Raw genomic sequence first — 16,479 nt, forward strand, 5'->3', positions numbered from 1 at the left:
AGAGGAATGAGTGGAAAGGGAATAAGCAGATGAATGCGCTGGAGAAGAGCTAGCATGTATTGAATGTAAGATTGAGCTAGAAGCCCACCAGCGCTACATTCTATTCTGATGTAGGGCTTGTTCATTTTTTGGCATTTGTATCTTGTCAGAGGCTGTGGACTCTTGCACCTAACCTTCTGCCTCCTGAGCTGAGAGACAAAAAGAAATAACTAGGCTTTCTCCCCTCCATGTCCTCCCTTTACGATGTATGAAAGGCTGTGAGCCCTGCCTGAGGGCAGGGTTGGGCGGTGGCTGGTCCCTCTCTGCGTCCTGTGAACCCTGCACAGTGCTGGGTGCCTGGGAGTCACTCGGTCACTGTTGAATGAGTGACAACTGGGAACTGCCAGGCCGAGTCAGACCCTGATTATTTCTGCTTGAAACTTCAGCTCCAGCTGTGGCAGCAAGGAGTGTCTTGTATGAAGTCATGATAATTCTGCAAAATGAAATTCCTCAGTGTCAGGGAGCTCAGTTTGGTGCTTTATGATGACCTAGAGGGGTGGAATGGGGTGGGAGAGAGGTTCAAGAGGCAAGAGATACATGTATACATACGGATGATTCTCGCTGTTGTATAGCAGAAACTAATACAACATTGCAAAGCAGTTATCCTCCAGTTTACAAAAAACCCGACTCTGTTTGGCCAGGGACATTTTAAAGATGTGAATGGGGCCTGGAGAGATGAACCACTTTTTTTTTAAGGTCATAGCTAGTTAAGTATACTCCAGAGACTAAAGCTTGAGTCTCTGAACACTTGACTCATCCATCTTTCCAGAATAATAAATGGTTTGTGTTCTCCCCTACTCCTGGGGAGACCAGACTCCCACCATATATAAAATCTTCTTCCTACTCATTTCTTCCTCAGCTCCTGTGACTGCCCCTCCCTGCCTCTGGAATAGCCATCCCCTATGTATCACCCGCCGAGCTCTCTTGTTTTCTGTGTCCAGCAGTCCTTGTCCTGAACAAGCCCACCATGTCAGTACCTTTTGGTGGCTCGGCTCTTTCCCCACCTCCAGGCCTGTGTTTCCAGCCTCTGAGTGGACACGTCAACTGCTGCCTCATTGCCCCTCTGACCCAACATACCCAACTCAGCCCATTATCTTCCCACCTAAGCTTATTCCCCATCCTGTATTGGTATCACCAGCCTTCCCTGTTGCTCTAGTCAGAAGCCTAAGAATCAAGTTTGAACCCTATGCTGCTGCTGCTGCTGCTAAGTCGCTTCAGTTGTGTCCGACTCTGTGCGACCCCATGGACTTCAGCCTACTAGGCTTCTCCGTCCATGGGATTCTCCAGGCAAGAACACTGGAGTGGGTTGCCATTTCCTTCTCCAATGCATGAAAGTGGAAAGTGAAAGTGAAGTCGCTCAGTCATGTCCGACTCTTAGCGACCCCATGGACTGCAGCCTACCAGGCTCCTCCATCCATGGAATTTTCCAGGCAACAGTAGTTGAACCCTATACCTCACCCTAAATGGTCAGTTTGACCCCAGGCCAGGCACACGACCTGGCCTTTAAAGACTCTGGCCCTTACTCTATTCTTTATCCCCTGAACCGCTGCCTAACCTGAGTGCCTTAGCATCTCTGGCCTGGACTATTGCAGTCATCTTCCTCCAGTCCACCTTCCAGAATGGTCTCCAAAACACTAACCTGCTTAGATCGGTCTTCATGAAAATATCACTGGGGTCTCTCAATTGCTCCAATACTTTGGCCACTTGATGTGAAGAGCTGACTCACTGGAAAAGACCCTGATGCTGGGAAAGACTGAGGGCAAAAGGAGAAGGGGGCAGCAGAGGAGGAGATGGTTAGATAGCATCACCATGTTGATGAACATGAATTTGAGCGAACTCTGGGAGATAGTGGAGGACAGAGGAGCCTGGGGTGGGTTACGGTCCATGGGGTCACAAAGAGTAAGACGTGACTCAGGGACTGAACAACAAAAACAGTGCAATTGTTCAAAAGATAAAGGCCAAATTCCTTTGTGCATGACATACAGAGCTGCTCAGCATCTGGGCCCAGCCTAGTCTCCCAATCTTAGCTCCCATTTCTCCCTTCCTATATATCTAAGCAGCAATGATTTTGAACCCCTACTGATTAGGTATCTTCATAGGTAGTTGTTCCTTCCATCTGGACTGTCCTTTTTCTTATCCTCTGATGAATTGAATGTATTTTTAAAGATTCAGCTAAAATATCATATTTAGCATTATTCATAAAACCTGGCTTTGGCCCCTCTAGTCTCCTGGTGTTTTACACGGTTTAGTTATTTGCATGTATTGCTTTCACCTCACCGACTGTCAAAGCCTCAGGGAAGGGAAAACTGTGTCCTTCCCCTGCCCAAGGCCTTGGCTCCTGGGAGCGCCTGGTCCACAGCAGGCATTCAGGTTCTCTGATCAGGGGCTTCCCAGGTGCCAGGCCCTGGGTGCAGGGAGCACGAGGCTGTAGGTACTTGGTGCTTGTCCCCAGTATATTGACTCATCTGTTCACTCCATAAACATGTATTTAACACCTGCCACGTGCCAGGAACCCCACCAGACACTGACTTCTCTTGGCCTCAGCTTCTCAACTGTCAAATGAAGGTGAAATAATATTCACTCTTTCCATCTTCCTGAAGTGAAAGTGAAAGTGCTCAGTCAAGTCTGACTCTGCAACCCCATGGACTGTAGCCTGCCAGACTCTGTCCATGGGTTCTCCAGGCAAGAATACTGGAGTGGGTTGCCATGCCCTCCTCCACGGGGTCTTCCCAACCCAGGGATCAAAACCAGGTCTCTTGCATTGTAGGCAGATTCTTTACCATCTGAGCCACCTTCTTTTAACAGGCAGCGTGCAGACCCTGAAACTGCCCTCATGATGGCTCAGTGTGGAGCTTACAAGCACTTTGACTATGCTTCTTAACCAGATTTCTAGAAAGATCTACACTGACTCTTGTTTTGTTTTAGGAGGCAATAGCCAAGGAAGCCAAGGGGCTCACTCAGCAGCAGAAGAAAAAGTTATCTCTTGAAGAAATGATCCAGACAGCCCAAAACTTTGTGGAAAAAATCCGCTTTCTTGTGGATGAGGTAATCAACTCCATGGGTAAAGCTCATTTGAAAGATTAACCTGAATATGACTTCCTGGGGGGTTTGAATGTTTGCTAAGGATGAAAGATGGAGCTGTGTTTTCTCTCAAGTTCTGCTGAGCTGAGGAGGCAGTATTCATTTGAAGGGTGAGAAGGGACGTTTTTAAATTAAGTCAAACATGTATGACTTTATGGATTTTTTTTTTTAACGAAGCCTGAGTAGTCAGCAGAAATAAAAAGCACATTTCTAAAACAAAAACAAACAGAAAAAAAACACACTTCTTAGTAGGCTCAAGAAAAGTCAAAATAAGCACAAGAACTTTGATAGATTTTTAACTAAGAAAACTGAAATTGAAGCTCATGTTCAGTAAAAGTTAAAACAAATTTTCTCATTTTAAAGTTAGTTGTAAGCCATTGTTAATCATCTGTACCCCAATACCAAAAAAAGTTTAAGCTTAAAAAAAGAAAAAAACAAGAAGAGCAGGAAAAGGGGGGAAAAAATTAGTTGTAAGTAATATCTTCTGGTGACAACCAGAATGAGCTTTATAAAGTCCTCATATTTACTTCTGTTATAAAAACCAGGTTTCCTGTGGGAAGGTTTCAGGGAGAGGTGCAGGTCTACGGCTTCTGTTGTTCTTGAAAGTTGTTTTTCTTGTTGCAAATCAGTCATTCCCTGGAAGCATAAAAAACCCTGAGACAGTCATTTTGGAATGCAGGAATTTTAATAAGCACCCAGAACGTTTGAAACAGGTCTGTGACTAACCAACCCTATGGCTGGAAACCCTTCCCATGAGTGTCCCTGTTTCCGTGTCAAGAGAGGAAGGGTACTAGTTACACTCAAGGGTTATGGGGTTAGAAAGAGCATCTGCTTACAGTCCAAGGATGTCAAAAGCTAGTTTATGCCAATACACCTCCCTTTAGTTTTGGAAGCTATGTTGGCTCAGAAATGTGCATTTCAAATACTGTGTAATGGGTCTCTTGGCAGGGAATTCTGCAATTCTTATCTTGATTAGCTCAATTTTAAAGTCTAATTTTCCACGCAATTTAATGCAGTTTCTCCTGAACGAACACCTAAAATGGAGTGAAAATACTTAACAATCATATTTTAGGTATAAAGTCCCTTGTAAAATTGTTTTTCCTTCCTGAAGATGGAAAGACATCCAAGGACATTAATGGACTTTTGTTTTTTCATCTAAACATTCTGGAAATGTTACCAGGCTCCTAGGAGGTCTACTGCTTGAAACTAAATTGTGCTTACAAGAGTGCAAAGAAAAAAATTGCATTGGAAAGTGTAGAAAATGTTTGTTCTGCAGATGGAGAAAAGTAGGCGAGCAAAGATGCCAAGTCATGGGTCTGACTTGTGTATCGTCAAAGTGTGATGAGAGTTTGGTGTATGGGGTTTCCATGACCTAAGACTTTCTTAAAGAAGCTGTACTTAACTTGCTTGGTTGCACAGCTGTCTCAGTACCCAGACGGTTTAAGTCACAGAACTTTTGCAGAAGGGGGTTGTTTCGGGATAGGAGAACCCTGGAAATGCCTGTGTAAATGCCCACCTATCACATCCCCCGTTCTGCCCCGACAGCCACAGCACACCATCCCTGACGTCTTCATCTGGATGCTGAGCAACAACAAGAGGGTGGCATATGCCCGCATCGCCGCCAAGGACCTGCTTTACTCCCCCGTCAGGGACCAGATGGGTCAACACTGCGGGAAGATCAAAACTCATTTCCTCAAAGTAAGTCTGTGCTATTTTTGACTCAAAGACAGGAAATCTCTGTTTTTCCTGGGTTACACAGAATTCCTAGTATGTGTCCAGATTTATGACTCAACCCCAAGACTGTCAAAAATCCAGGGACAACTAGAACATCTTGCCCGCTCTTGATTCAAGTTATGTTTAAGTAGACCATCCTAATATTTTCCATTTTTCCTTTTTTTTAAAATCTAGTGGATGTACCCTAAGGTTATTTTAAATTTTACTTCTTTGATTATTGGGGAGGACGAACATTTTTCTATTATTTTCCTCTCTACCTTTTCTCTTGGGTAATGTATCATGGCATCATCTCACAAGTTCATCTATATCTTTAAACTAGATTGCAAAGAAAATTACAAGAGGAGAGGCTGATATTCCACAGAACTAGTTCAGGAGTCCTGATGACTTTACATTGTAGGTATATGATAGTCTTTTCATCTTGGCTCCCTGCACCCTTTGTGGGTTATAGGCACAATCTCTGGATAGAATCTACTGTCTTTAAATCAAGATTTAAGCCTTTCCTGGAGATCTTGGGTATTTTAGTTCTACTACAAAGAAATTTCTATCCCAGAAGTGGCCTTGAGCAAACATGGAGAAGGAGTGGTCCCAAAAGCTTGTGTGCATGCATGCCAAGTCGCTTTAGTTGTGTTCAACTCTTTGCAACCCCATGGATGTAGCCCTCCAGGCTCTTCTGTCCATGGGATTTTCTAGGCAAGAATACCATAGTGGGTTGTCACCTGCTTCTCCAGGGGATCTTCCCGACCCAGGGATCAAACCTGCATTTCTTGCATCTATTGCTTTGGCAAGCGGGTTCTTTACCACTGAGCCACCTGGGAAGCCCTGATCCCAGATTAGGGGAATATTAATCTAGAGGAAACAAAACTACATCATCTGAAGACATGGCTAGGGAATAGTAAATCTGGAAAGGCAGTCAGGGTTCCATGGTTCCTGTTCCAAGATTTTTCTTTCTCCCTAATTTAATATTCACAACGCTATTAAAAATGCTGGAACAGAATTTGCAGAGCTCAGCCCAATCCACCACCCAGAGTTGTGTTCTGAAGCAGAGTTCTCCAGCTTCAGTCTCAGAAAAGGACACCCATTACCCAAAGCAAGCTCTTCCTGAGAGGAGCTGGCTGCACTTGCCAGAGGGGGGCGCCCAATCTTCTTTTTCTTTTCTCCCTGGGACACGTGTCAATGCTGAGTCCACCCCTTCTCAGTCTCGTTTCCACCTCTATCCTGGCTTCTGCTCCACAGCCCTGAGTCTCATCTCTTCTTTTCAGGCCTTTAGCTTTCCATTTAGCTTTTCTTTTATTGTTGTTCAGCCTCTCAGTTGTGTCAGACTGTTTGTGACCCCATGGACTGCAGCATGCCAGGATTCCCTGTCCTTCACCATCTCCTGGTGATGCTTTTCCCAGGATGCAGCAGAAAGTGGTAGCTGCAGACATCCTTCCAGGTCCTGCCACAGAGTGAAGTCTCTACAAAGCAAACACTTCTTTCTCTTCCTAATACTGATGGGCTAACTTCAACACAGTTTGTGTGAATGACCATCTTTCTTTCCTTTTTCTGACTGGCCATGATTACCCTTCTTTGTAAGCCAGTTGGCATTTCACCAGGACCGTGGAGGGAGGTGGGTGGGTTATGGGAGAAGCTCAGACTTTAGCATTCTGTCTTGCAAAACTTGTACACATTGGTGATCATAGTTTTTTGATGCAGATTTGCATTCTTTAATATTTTTCGGTTGTTTTTTTTTTTTTTTTTCCCTCCCTGCCTTGCCATGCTATTCATAAAAGGAAAGAAGTTGCTCTGGTTGGTCAGGCTTCGGGAGCACATGAGAGAAAAGAGATTGGGGAAGGGGGAGCAGGGAAGACACAGCCCAGGCTGGAAATGAACATGAAATTAAACGTGGGGTGTTGCTTCTATGAGTACCTCAGAAGGCGTTCAATGATGTTGCGTGAGTTACAGCTTGGATTCCTAAGTGAGAGACTGCACTGTCTTGCAAGTTCAATGTGTGTATTTTTTAAAATTTATTTAGTTAGTTTTTGGCTTCGCTGGGTCATTTTGTGCTAAGTTGTGTCTGACTCTTTGCAACTCCATGAACTGTAGCCTGCCAGGCTCCTTTGTCCTTGGGGTCATACAAGCAAGAATACTGGAGTGGGTTGCCATTTCTTTCTCCAGAGGATCTTCCCAACCCAGGAATCGGACCCAGGTCTCCCACACTGCAGGTGAATTCTTGACCATCTGAGCCACCAGAGAAGTCTTTGTTGCTGCATGAGCTTTTCTCTAGTTGCAGAGAACAGGGCTTCTCTCTAGTTATGGTGTGCCGCCTTCTCATCATGGTGGCTTCTCTTGGTGCAGGGCATAGGCTTTAGGGCATTACCAATGGCCTTCCGTAGTTCTGGTAATTGTGGCTCTTGGGCTCCAGAGCACTGGCTCAGTAGTTGTGGAGCGCAGGCACAGTTGCTCCATGACATGTGGGATCTTCCCAGACCAGGGACTAAACCCTTGTCTCCTGGATTGGCAGGCGGATTCTTTACCACTGAGCCACCAGGGAATTTTTAAAAAGATGTGTAACCTACAAAGTTTAGGCACGCGGCCATGGTCCTTGTATAACAGCACAAGATATTAGCCGAGTGTTAGGTTTTAACCATGATTCACACATACAGGTTGTTTTCAGAGCAGCAGAGATGTAGGATGTTTTGTGGTTTTGTTTTAAGCAAGGGATATCAGTCTGGCTTGAGGCAATGCAATACAGTAAATGAAGAGTCTTGCCACTCATTGAAATAGTGGTCCTTAGGTCAGCAGGATCAGCACTAATAGGGAGAATGCAGAATCTCAAATCCTACCCCACACCTTCAGAGTCAGAATTTGCATTCTACCAGATCTCCAGGCAACTCACATGCATGGATACACATATCAGTATGTGAGGAGGCCTAAGAGGATGGGCTCTGGAGCCAGGTGGAGCAGGGTTACGTCTTGGCTCTATTCCTGCCTTGCTCTGTGATGTTGGACAATTGTCTTAACCTCTCTGAACCTCCACTTCCTCATCTTTAAAATACACAGCATGAAAGAATTTGTTTTATAGTTATCATGAAGATGAATGATAGCCTATGGCTTGTTAATAGTATGCAAGTGATAGGACCTTCTGGACTGCAAGGACATCCAACCAGTCCATTCTGAAGGAGATCAGTCCTGGGTGTTCATTGGAAGGACTGATGCTGAAGCTGAAACTCCAGTACTTTGGCCACCTCATGCAAAGAGTTGACTCATTGGAAAAGACTCTGATGCTGGGAGGGATTGGGGGCAGGATGAGAAGGGGACGACAGAGGATGAGACGGCTGGATGGCATCACCAACTCGATGGACATGAGTTTGGGTGAACTCCGGGAGTTGGTGATGGACAGGGAGGCCTGGCGTGCTGCGATTCATGGGGTCACAAAGAATCGAACACGACTGAGCAACTGAACTGAACTGAATAGGACCTTCTGTGTGTAGGGACATTCGACCAGGGCCTGGGACAATGTAAGTGCTCAGCACATGTAAAATATTATCATTAGACCAAGAAACAGAAAATTCAACAAATATTTACTGAGTGCTTCCCGGGTACGAAGTACTCTTTTAGGCATTGAGGACATCACTGTGATATGACAAAAATCCTACTGTTGTGAACTGAAGGCCTGTGATGGATCCAAATGGCAGATTTTTTTTTTTTTTATCACAACAAAATAACCATAGGCTCTCAATAGCTATTTGTTAAATTGAACAAGTGCTTAGCACATTTTAACTATTACCATTATTACCATGGGCTTCCCTGGTGGCTCAGTGGTAAAGAATCCGCCTGCTCTGTAAGAGATGCAGGTTTGATCCCTGGGTCAGGAAGATCCCCTGGAGAAGGAAATGACAGCCCACTCCCGTATTCTTGCCTGGGAAATTCCATGAATAGAGGAGCCTGGCGGGCTACAGACCATGGGGTCGCAAAGAGTCAAACAACAATAACAATTATTATTGTAGAAGTGATGAATGGAGAGTTATTTATCTTATAGTTTTAAAAATCCTGAGTTGCAATTATGGTTCTCTTACTAACAGCAAAATGACCTTATTCGTCTTTTTAAAGCTGAATAAACAATGACGTCCTACTCCCTCAAGAATAAAATCTAAACTCCTCCATATACTCAGCAGGATTCTACAGCCTCGTCTGTGTCTTTCTCTGTTTCAGCTCTTTCTTTGCTGAAAGCTTTCAGCAGATCCATCCCTGGCATAGCGTAAGCATTCAGTAAACGTCAGTCCTTAGCACCACTTTAGTTCCTGCTCTTGTAGGAACTACAAGTTCAGGCACTTTCCTCTTCCTGGGATGCCTTCTCTATTATCCAACCCCAAAGTACTTATTAAAACCCACTGGAATATGTGAGTCTTTTTTTTCCTTCCAGTTTTATTGAGCTATAATTGACATAGAACACTGTACAAGTTTAAGGCATACAGCATAATGATTTGGCTTACATATATCTTGAAATGACTATCACAATAAATTTAGTGAACATCCATCACCTCATATAGATACAGAGTTAAAGAAATAAAAAAGTTTATTTCTGTGATGAGAATTCTTATGATTTATTTTAACTTTTTCATATGTAACATCAGTGTTCATTGTATTTATCATGTTGTACATTACATCCGTAGTATTTATTTATCTTTAACTGGAAGTTTGTACCCTTTCACCTTCATCCAATCCCCCTTGCATACCCCCTACCTCTGGTAACCATAAATCTGGTCTCTCTTTTCTTTTTTATTATGTACATATGTATTTATTTGACTGTGCAGGGTCTTCGTTGCTTTGCACAGGCTTCTCAGTGAAGTGGTGTCTCGTGCTGTGGAGCACAGGCTCTAGGCACGTGGGCTTCAGGAGTTACAGCACGCGGGCTCAGTAGTTGTGGCTCATGCACTCAGTTGCTCTGAGGCATGTGGAATCCTCCCAGACCAGGGATCGAACCTGTGTCCCCTGCATTGGCAGGCAGATTCTTATCCACTGCGCCACCAGGGAAGTCCTAATCTCTTTTTCTCTGTTTTTGAAGTATAATTGACCTACTATACTATGCTCGCCTCTGTTACACAACGTAATGATTTGATATTTCTGTACATTTCAAAATGGTCACTATGCTAAGTCTGGTTATGATATGTCACCGTACAAAGATATGGAATATGAGAGTCAAAGAAAGGGTGGAAATGCCTGCTGCTTCTTCTCTGGTCCAATGGCATCTTCTCTCTTACACTTGACTTTGAGTAAGTGAATGCAGGTCAGCCTCCTTGTCTAGATGTGAGCTCTTGGAAGAGACCCAGGACTGTCTCTAGTCCTTGAGACGCCCTTCTGGCTCTGTTCCCTCTGCAAGGTCTGGTGACACCTGGTGGCAGTTGCTGAATTGGGTTGCTTAGAATCTTCCTGGGGAACTCACAGAGAAAGATAGGAAGGCAGGCGTACAACCAGGTGCGATTTGGGTTCTGGGGCTTTCCACAAGTGCCTGCGAAATTGTCAGAGCAAGTGGTAGCCTCTCCTAGCGGGATTTTGTGACTCTCGAGGGGAAAGAAGTGGTGCAGAAGAAAGAGGAATTGTGTATTGATGGGAACGTCTGAGAAACAGAAGAGGCACTTTAGAAGAGTCAACAGCCTGGAGAGGTGGCCACTTTCAGAATGCAAGCCTGGCCGGAAGTACTGAAGACGGCCGAGTCTGGGGCCTGGGACTCCCTAGATGGGATGTTGGTGATGGTTTAGTCACTCAGTCTTGGCTGACTCTTTGCCGCCTCATGGACTGTAGCCCACAGGCTCCTCTGTCCATGGGATTCTACAGGCAGGAATGCTAGAGGGGGGTTGCCATTTCTTTCTCAAGGGGGTCCCCGACCCAAGGAATCCCCCAATCCCGGTGGAAATAAAGGAGCCACTCTACAGTGAGCTGTGTCCTTCACATGTTGAGCACGCGTGCACCCATGCACAACATGTATGTTGTGTATACACAGCACTCAAACTGGCACACACATAAACATACAAATTCAAATCTGAGTGCATTCAAAGAGGGGAAAACAGGGCAGTGAGGGAATTTGAAATCACACTGTGTGAAGAAAGGATGAAGGAAGGAGAGGTGTCCAGCCAGGTAGAAAGGATGTGATAAGGCAGGTAGGTTCCTACAAGCCCACAGGGGCCTGACCTATGGGAGGAGCATCTGAGTTTTTCTGAATGAAGCAAAGAGGCAGAGGCTATGGCTGAAACTCTAGGCTATTGGAAGCTCTGGGAAGGGAGATTTCAGCTCAGTGTGGGGAGAGGCAGGCTGTGTGGGTTCACGGTCCAGAGCCCAGATCTGATTTCATCTCCCCTGATTCAAGTCCTGGCTCTGTCCCTGAAAAGCTGAGTGATCTCAGCCACTAGAAATGGCTTACCTGAGTAACCCAAAAGATTCGGATCAGCTAGTCAGTTAATTGGATCCAGGACACTTTCTTCATGAATGATGCATAAGCCAATGATGGATACAAAAAGCTTTGCTAAGCCTGTTGATATTTGGTGTATAAGACATTGAAGATTTTCAGTAAAATGAACACTTTCAGTTAAAAAAAAGAAGAGCTATATTATCTTAGGAACTTATTATAGTTAGCCTTTCTGAGCCCGAGTTTTCTTCTCTCTAAAATAAAGGCAATAACCACACTTACCTGTTGCTGCTGCTGCTGCTAAGTCGATTCAGTCGTGTCTGACTCGGTGCGACGCCATAGACGGCATCTCACCAGGCTCCCCCATCCCTGGGATTCTCCAGGCAAGAACACTGGAGTGGGTTGCCATTTCCTTCTCCAATGCATGAAAGTGAAAAGTGAAAGTGAAGTCGCTCAGTCGTGTCTGACTCTTAGCGACCCCATGGACTGCAGCCTACCAGGCTCTTCCGTCCATGGGATTTTCCAGGCAAGAGTACTGGAGTGGGGTGCCATTGCCTGTTAAGTTTAAATGATCTAGGGCTTGGAAGTGCTTCATGCAAGGCCTGTTCAAGCTTCAGGGCCCATTAAACCTGGGTCCTTCTCTAAAATCATGTGTTGTGCCAACTAGGGTCATTGGTCTCATTTTTATACAAGCCCCAGGGAAGGAGCTCAAAGAGTGAGGCCCATATGGTTCCTACTAATGAGACAATCTTCCTTGTAACCTTTCCCCAGCTTCCTGGAAAACGGCCGGCTGGTTGGTCAGTACAAGCAAAAATCGACGTGTACCTGTGGCTGGGCTCCACCAAACACTCTAGCACCATTTTGAGCAACTTGCCAGCAGGCTATGAAGCAGAAATGTCCTCCAAAGCGGCTGGCACCCATCACCCACCAGCCAACCTGCTCTACCAAGGTATGATGCCCACTGGGCCAAGAGGGTCATGAGCTGTCTCTGGTGGGCTTCTGAGAAGACAGTAAGGAGAGGTAAAATGCGTGAGTTACTTGCACAGGATCAACTTATTTGCCTCTCTTAATACAATATCTAAATTTTCCTTCTGACCTTCCGATGTCCATTTAAAAAGAATGAAGTCATTAAGCATATCTAGAGTACACACTTTTCTGTTAATAGAGTGTAATGAGTTTCTTTGTAGGTGGATGATATAGATTGAGCTTGTATTTTAAGCAAAAGATGTCTTTTAAAGAAATATCAGTAAGTTCTTGTGCTCATAGGATCTGTGGAATTGAAGCAGATTTTCTTTTACATGGCATTGGGGTTTTGACCCAAAAAGAGCAGGCGTTTATGTCTTCCAGTAATGACCCAATAGGAACTGATATCACTGGGGTCACTCGTGTTTCTTTGGTTCTTTACTTGGCTACTTTTAGAAATTCAGCATGGTCTATGTAATCCCTTTTTCTATACAGATATTTTCAATGAGTGCCATCATGTTTACATTTTCACATAATTCTTCTATTTTTTTATTGTGGTGAAAGTCACATAATATAAAACACACTCTTTTTATCATATTTAACTGTACAGTTCAGTGGCAAGGGCTTCCCAGGTGGCTCAGAAGTAAGGAATCTGCCACCAACGTAGGACACACAGGAGACAGGGGTTCAACCCGTGGGTTGGTAAGATCCCCTGGAGGAGGAAATAGCAACCCACTCCAGTATTCTTGCCTGGAAAATCCCATGGACAGAGGAGCATGGCGGGCTGTAGTTCACGGGGTTGCAAAGAGTTGGACATGACTGAGTGAGTAACATTTTCACTTTACCCAGCTAGTAAACTATCTCCAAACTCTTCTTTCTTTCCATTGCTTCCCATCTTGTCTTTAGAGAGTTTTCATCTTTGGGTGAAAACATCCACATCAAGTTATCTTTTTATTTTTATAGACACTATCTCTAGAGACCCAAAGTACCTGGACATATTTGCTGTCCCAGCTATTCAAAATTCAGAGGAGAGGAGAGATTTTTCCCAAAGCTTTCTGATCCTCTGAAGCATGTTCTTTTCACAGGGTGACCTAATAAACTCTTTCTGCTGTGCCTTGACATTGATGGCTTTGGCCACCTTCCACACCTCCTGGAGAATTTGGTCTCTTCATTCATTTAATGCTTCAGAACATATCCATTCAACCAATAATACCAATAATTAGTTTGCCCCTGCATATGGAAGGCACAGCGGGAAAACTAGTGAGGGCTTGTAGAGCCAAGTGAGAGCTGATCCTGGCCCTCTGAGGGGGCCATCAGACGTGTCTTTAATAACCACACGTGGAAAATGAGCCATAGCCCAGAGGTGGACTAAGCATGAAAGCTAAGAGGAAGCCACTTTACTAGTCTAAGGAACAGAGCTGGTAAGACTCAAGGTTTCAGGAAAACAAAAACCTAGCCTAAGTCCATGTCGCCTCCTGAAGTTGTGCAGGGTCCTGTCTACGTGGCTGCACTGGGGGCTCTGCTAACATTCTGGGGTTTAGGCACTTCGGGGGGAGCTGGTGGGCAATCTCAGGGGATGAGCCATTCTCAAGTTCCCTCCCAGCTGAGAGATGTGCCACTGATGTAGCCTATTAAGGAACACGTGGGCTCTCTCTTGACATACCCCAGTCAGGAAATTCCTAAACCATCCGCTGAACATTTCTTTGTTTACCGTCCCTTTTAAGGAGTTCTGTTGTGTAAGAGAGTTAAAGGCAACAAATGAATATAAAAAACAAGAGAGGCCATGCGCCAAGGATCACTAAGTCCATGGACCAAGGAATATAATTAAGTCACCCCCTCCTTGGGGTCCCCACCATCCCCTGCTCCGCCCGCCGCTGCCCACAGCCCTCTCTCTGCTGCCCAGCCCATCGAGCAGCTGTGCTCACTCCTGCCTTTCACCTCCCATGTCCTCTGCCTATATCTCCTGCAGGACACTCAGCCCCAGCTCCTGTCATGAATTGACGTGCTTGGCTTATCATCTGTCTCCTCCCTGGAGCTCCTTAAGGGTGGGGGACCTTTTAGCTGCTTCAGAATCCTCAGAGGCCAGAACTGCACCTGGTACACTATGGGCACTCCAAATGCTATTGGCTGGCTGAATGGGGGGATGGATGGCTCAAGACTTCATTGAGTTTATTTTTTAACAGCTTTTTATTTTATATTGGACTATTGGGCTTCCCAGGTGGCACTAGTGGTAAGGAACCTGCCTGCCAGTGGCGGGAGACATAAGAGACATGGGTTCGGTCCTTGGGTCGGGAAGATGCCCTGGAAGAGGGCATGGCAACCCACTCCAGTATTCTTACCTGGAGAATCCCATGCACAGAGGAGCCTGGTGAGCTACAGTCTATAGGTTCACAAGGAGTCGGACACGATTAAGGCAGCTTAGCAGCCATTCACATACAGCCAGTTAACAATGCTGTGATAGTTTCAGGTGGACAGCAAAGGGATTCAGCCACACATATGTATCCATTCTCCCCCGAATTCCCCTCCCTTATTGAGTTTATGGAAGCAAAGATAATTTGTGGAACCATCCCTTTCTTATACACACACACACACACACACACACACACACACCAGAAACAGGAGAATTACTAAGAGATAAAATATGGTACTTTATTTTTTAGTTGAAGTATAGTTGATTTACAATATTATCTCATTAGGTGTACAGAATAATGATTCAGTATTTTTGCGGAATTATATTCCATTATGTTATTATAAAATAACATGGCTATAATTCTTTGTGCTGCACAATATATCCTGTTGCTTATCTATTTTATACATAGTAGCTTGTATTGGTTCATCCCATGGCCCTTATTTGTCCCTCCCTCTGTCCCTCTCCTCTTTGGTAACCACAAGTTTGTTTTCTATTAATATATCTGTGAATCTGTTTCCATTTTGCATATAGATTCAAAACACCATGATATTTCAGAAAGAGATTTGGACTTTGTAACCTGAGAGAAATGAAATCCGGGCTCTGGCATTAGCTGTGCAATCTTGGAAATGTATCTTAGCCTCTTTGTGAGCCATTTCCCTCATGTAGAAAATGACGATACTGATGTATATTTCACGAGTTGTTATGAAGATTAAAACCCAAAATGTGGTGAAAGCAGCAAGGAGAATGCCCGTCGCCAAAGTACCCATGACCACGACCTCTTCCCCCATCTGCCCTGTGACCATTTTGGTCTCAGCGGCTGTCAGTGCTCGTGGTCTCCCTCATCTGTCTCTGGATGCACCCACAGACACACAGCACACACAGGCACCCACCCACTCACACTCACCATTCCTAAGAAGCCCGCTAATACACACCCCTTCCCATTATTTGTCCACAGATCGTCACGTCTTTCAGCTGAGAGCTCACGTGTACCAAGCCCGGGGCCTCATCGCAGCCGATAGCAATGGACTGTCAGACCCTTTTGCTAAGGTCACGTTCCTTTCCCACTGCCAGACCACAAAGGTAACCAGGGAAGCCCACCTGCTTTCTCCTTGCAGCCCACTGCTGAGCCACAGCAGGCCCCAGGAAAGAAAAGGGAGGAAAAAAAAAAAAAACAGGGCACATTGCAAATACTTGTGTCTCTAGATGTGTAGGTATTTTAGACCCAAAAACATGGATGCAAGGAAGGACAGATGTGGAGAAGGTCTACTGATCCTATATGATCTGCTGTCCTGAAGCCAAGAGGTCAAGTACCCAAAGCAAAGGCAGATTGGGGAAGGAAGGAGGGATGAGGAGGGATGGAAGCTGGCATCCTCAGCTCCTCCTTCAGTGATGGGCACAATGCCCATCACAGTGGGAAAACGAATGAACGAGAAAACAGCACAATCAGCATGAGGCTTGTGCTGTAGTTTCTACTGAGGGGTCTCGGTGGGGAGGAAAGCTTTCCTGCTTTGTTGTCAGGAAGCCCTAGACTCTGTATTTCCAGCTGGGGGTCTTAGCACACTTTTAACCCCTCTGCAATTCAGTGTCTCTAGAAAATACTGCTTGCTGATGTATGCTATGAGGATTCAAGGAGATGGATCTATGCCTGTTTCCTCTGGTTTCCTCCTTTCCTGTGCGCTGAGCACTGACATGTGAAAAGAGGCCCTAATCAGCACATGCCCAACGGGCTGCCTTTCTTGTGAAATCGTGTTCTGTAAGGGTTTACTCTGTTCTCTGAGGATTCAGTGTTTTGACGGAGGGGAGCTCAGTAAAGGCTTTGCCTAACTCTGGGAGTTAAGACAGAATTAGGACACAGAGAGCCCTGAGCTTA

General features: G+C 45.2%; 1 protein-coding gene across 3 annotated transcripts in view; it reads left to right on the forward strand.

The window, feature by feature from the left end:
* The window catches only part of FER1L6 (fer-1 like family member 6), a 175,765-nt gene that overhangs the window by 83,347 nt on the left and 75,939 nt on the right, over positions 1-16,479 (forward strand). For all 3 annotated transcript variants that reach the window (XM_070382444.1, XM_005891962.3, XM_070382443.1), the window contains exons 17-20: positions 2,965-3,084; positions 4,666-4,818; positions 12,008-12,185; positions 15,565-15,689. In XM_070382444.1, coding sequence (XP_070238545.1) covers positions 2,965-3,084; positions 4,666-4,818; positions 12,008-12,185; positions 15,565-15,689 — 576 coding nt within the window. The remainder of the gene's footprint in view (positions 1-2,964; positions 3,085-4,665; positions 4,819-12,007; positions 12,186-15,564; positions 15,690-16,479) is intronic.

Source organism: Bos mutus, chromosome 14 (genome assembly GCF_027580195.1).
Source record: "Bos mutus isolate GX-2022 chromosome 14, NWIPB_WYAK_1.1, whole genome shotgun sequence".
NCBI classification, from domain to species: domain Eukaryota; kingdom Metazoa; phylum Chordata; class Mammalia; order Artiodactyla; family Bovidae; genus Bos; species Bos mutus.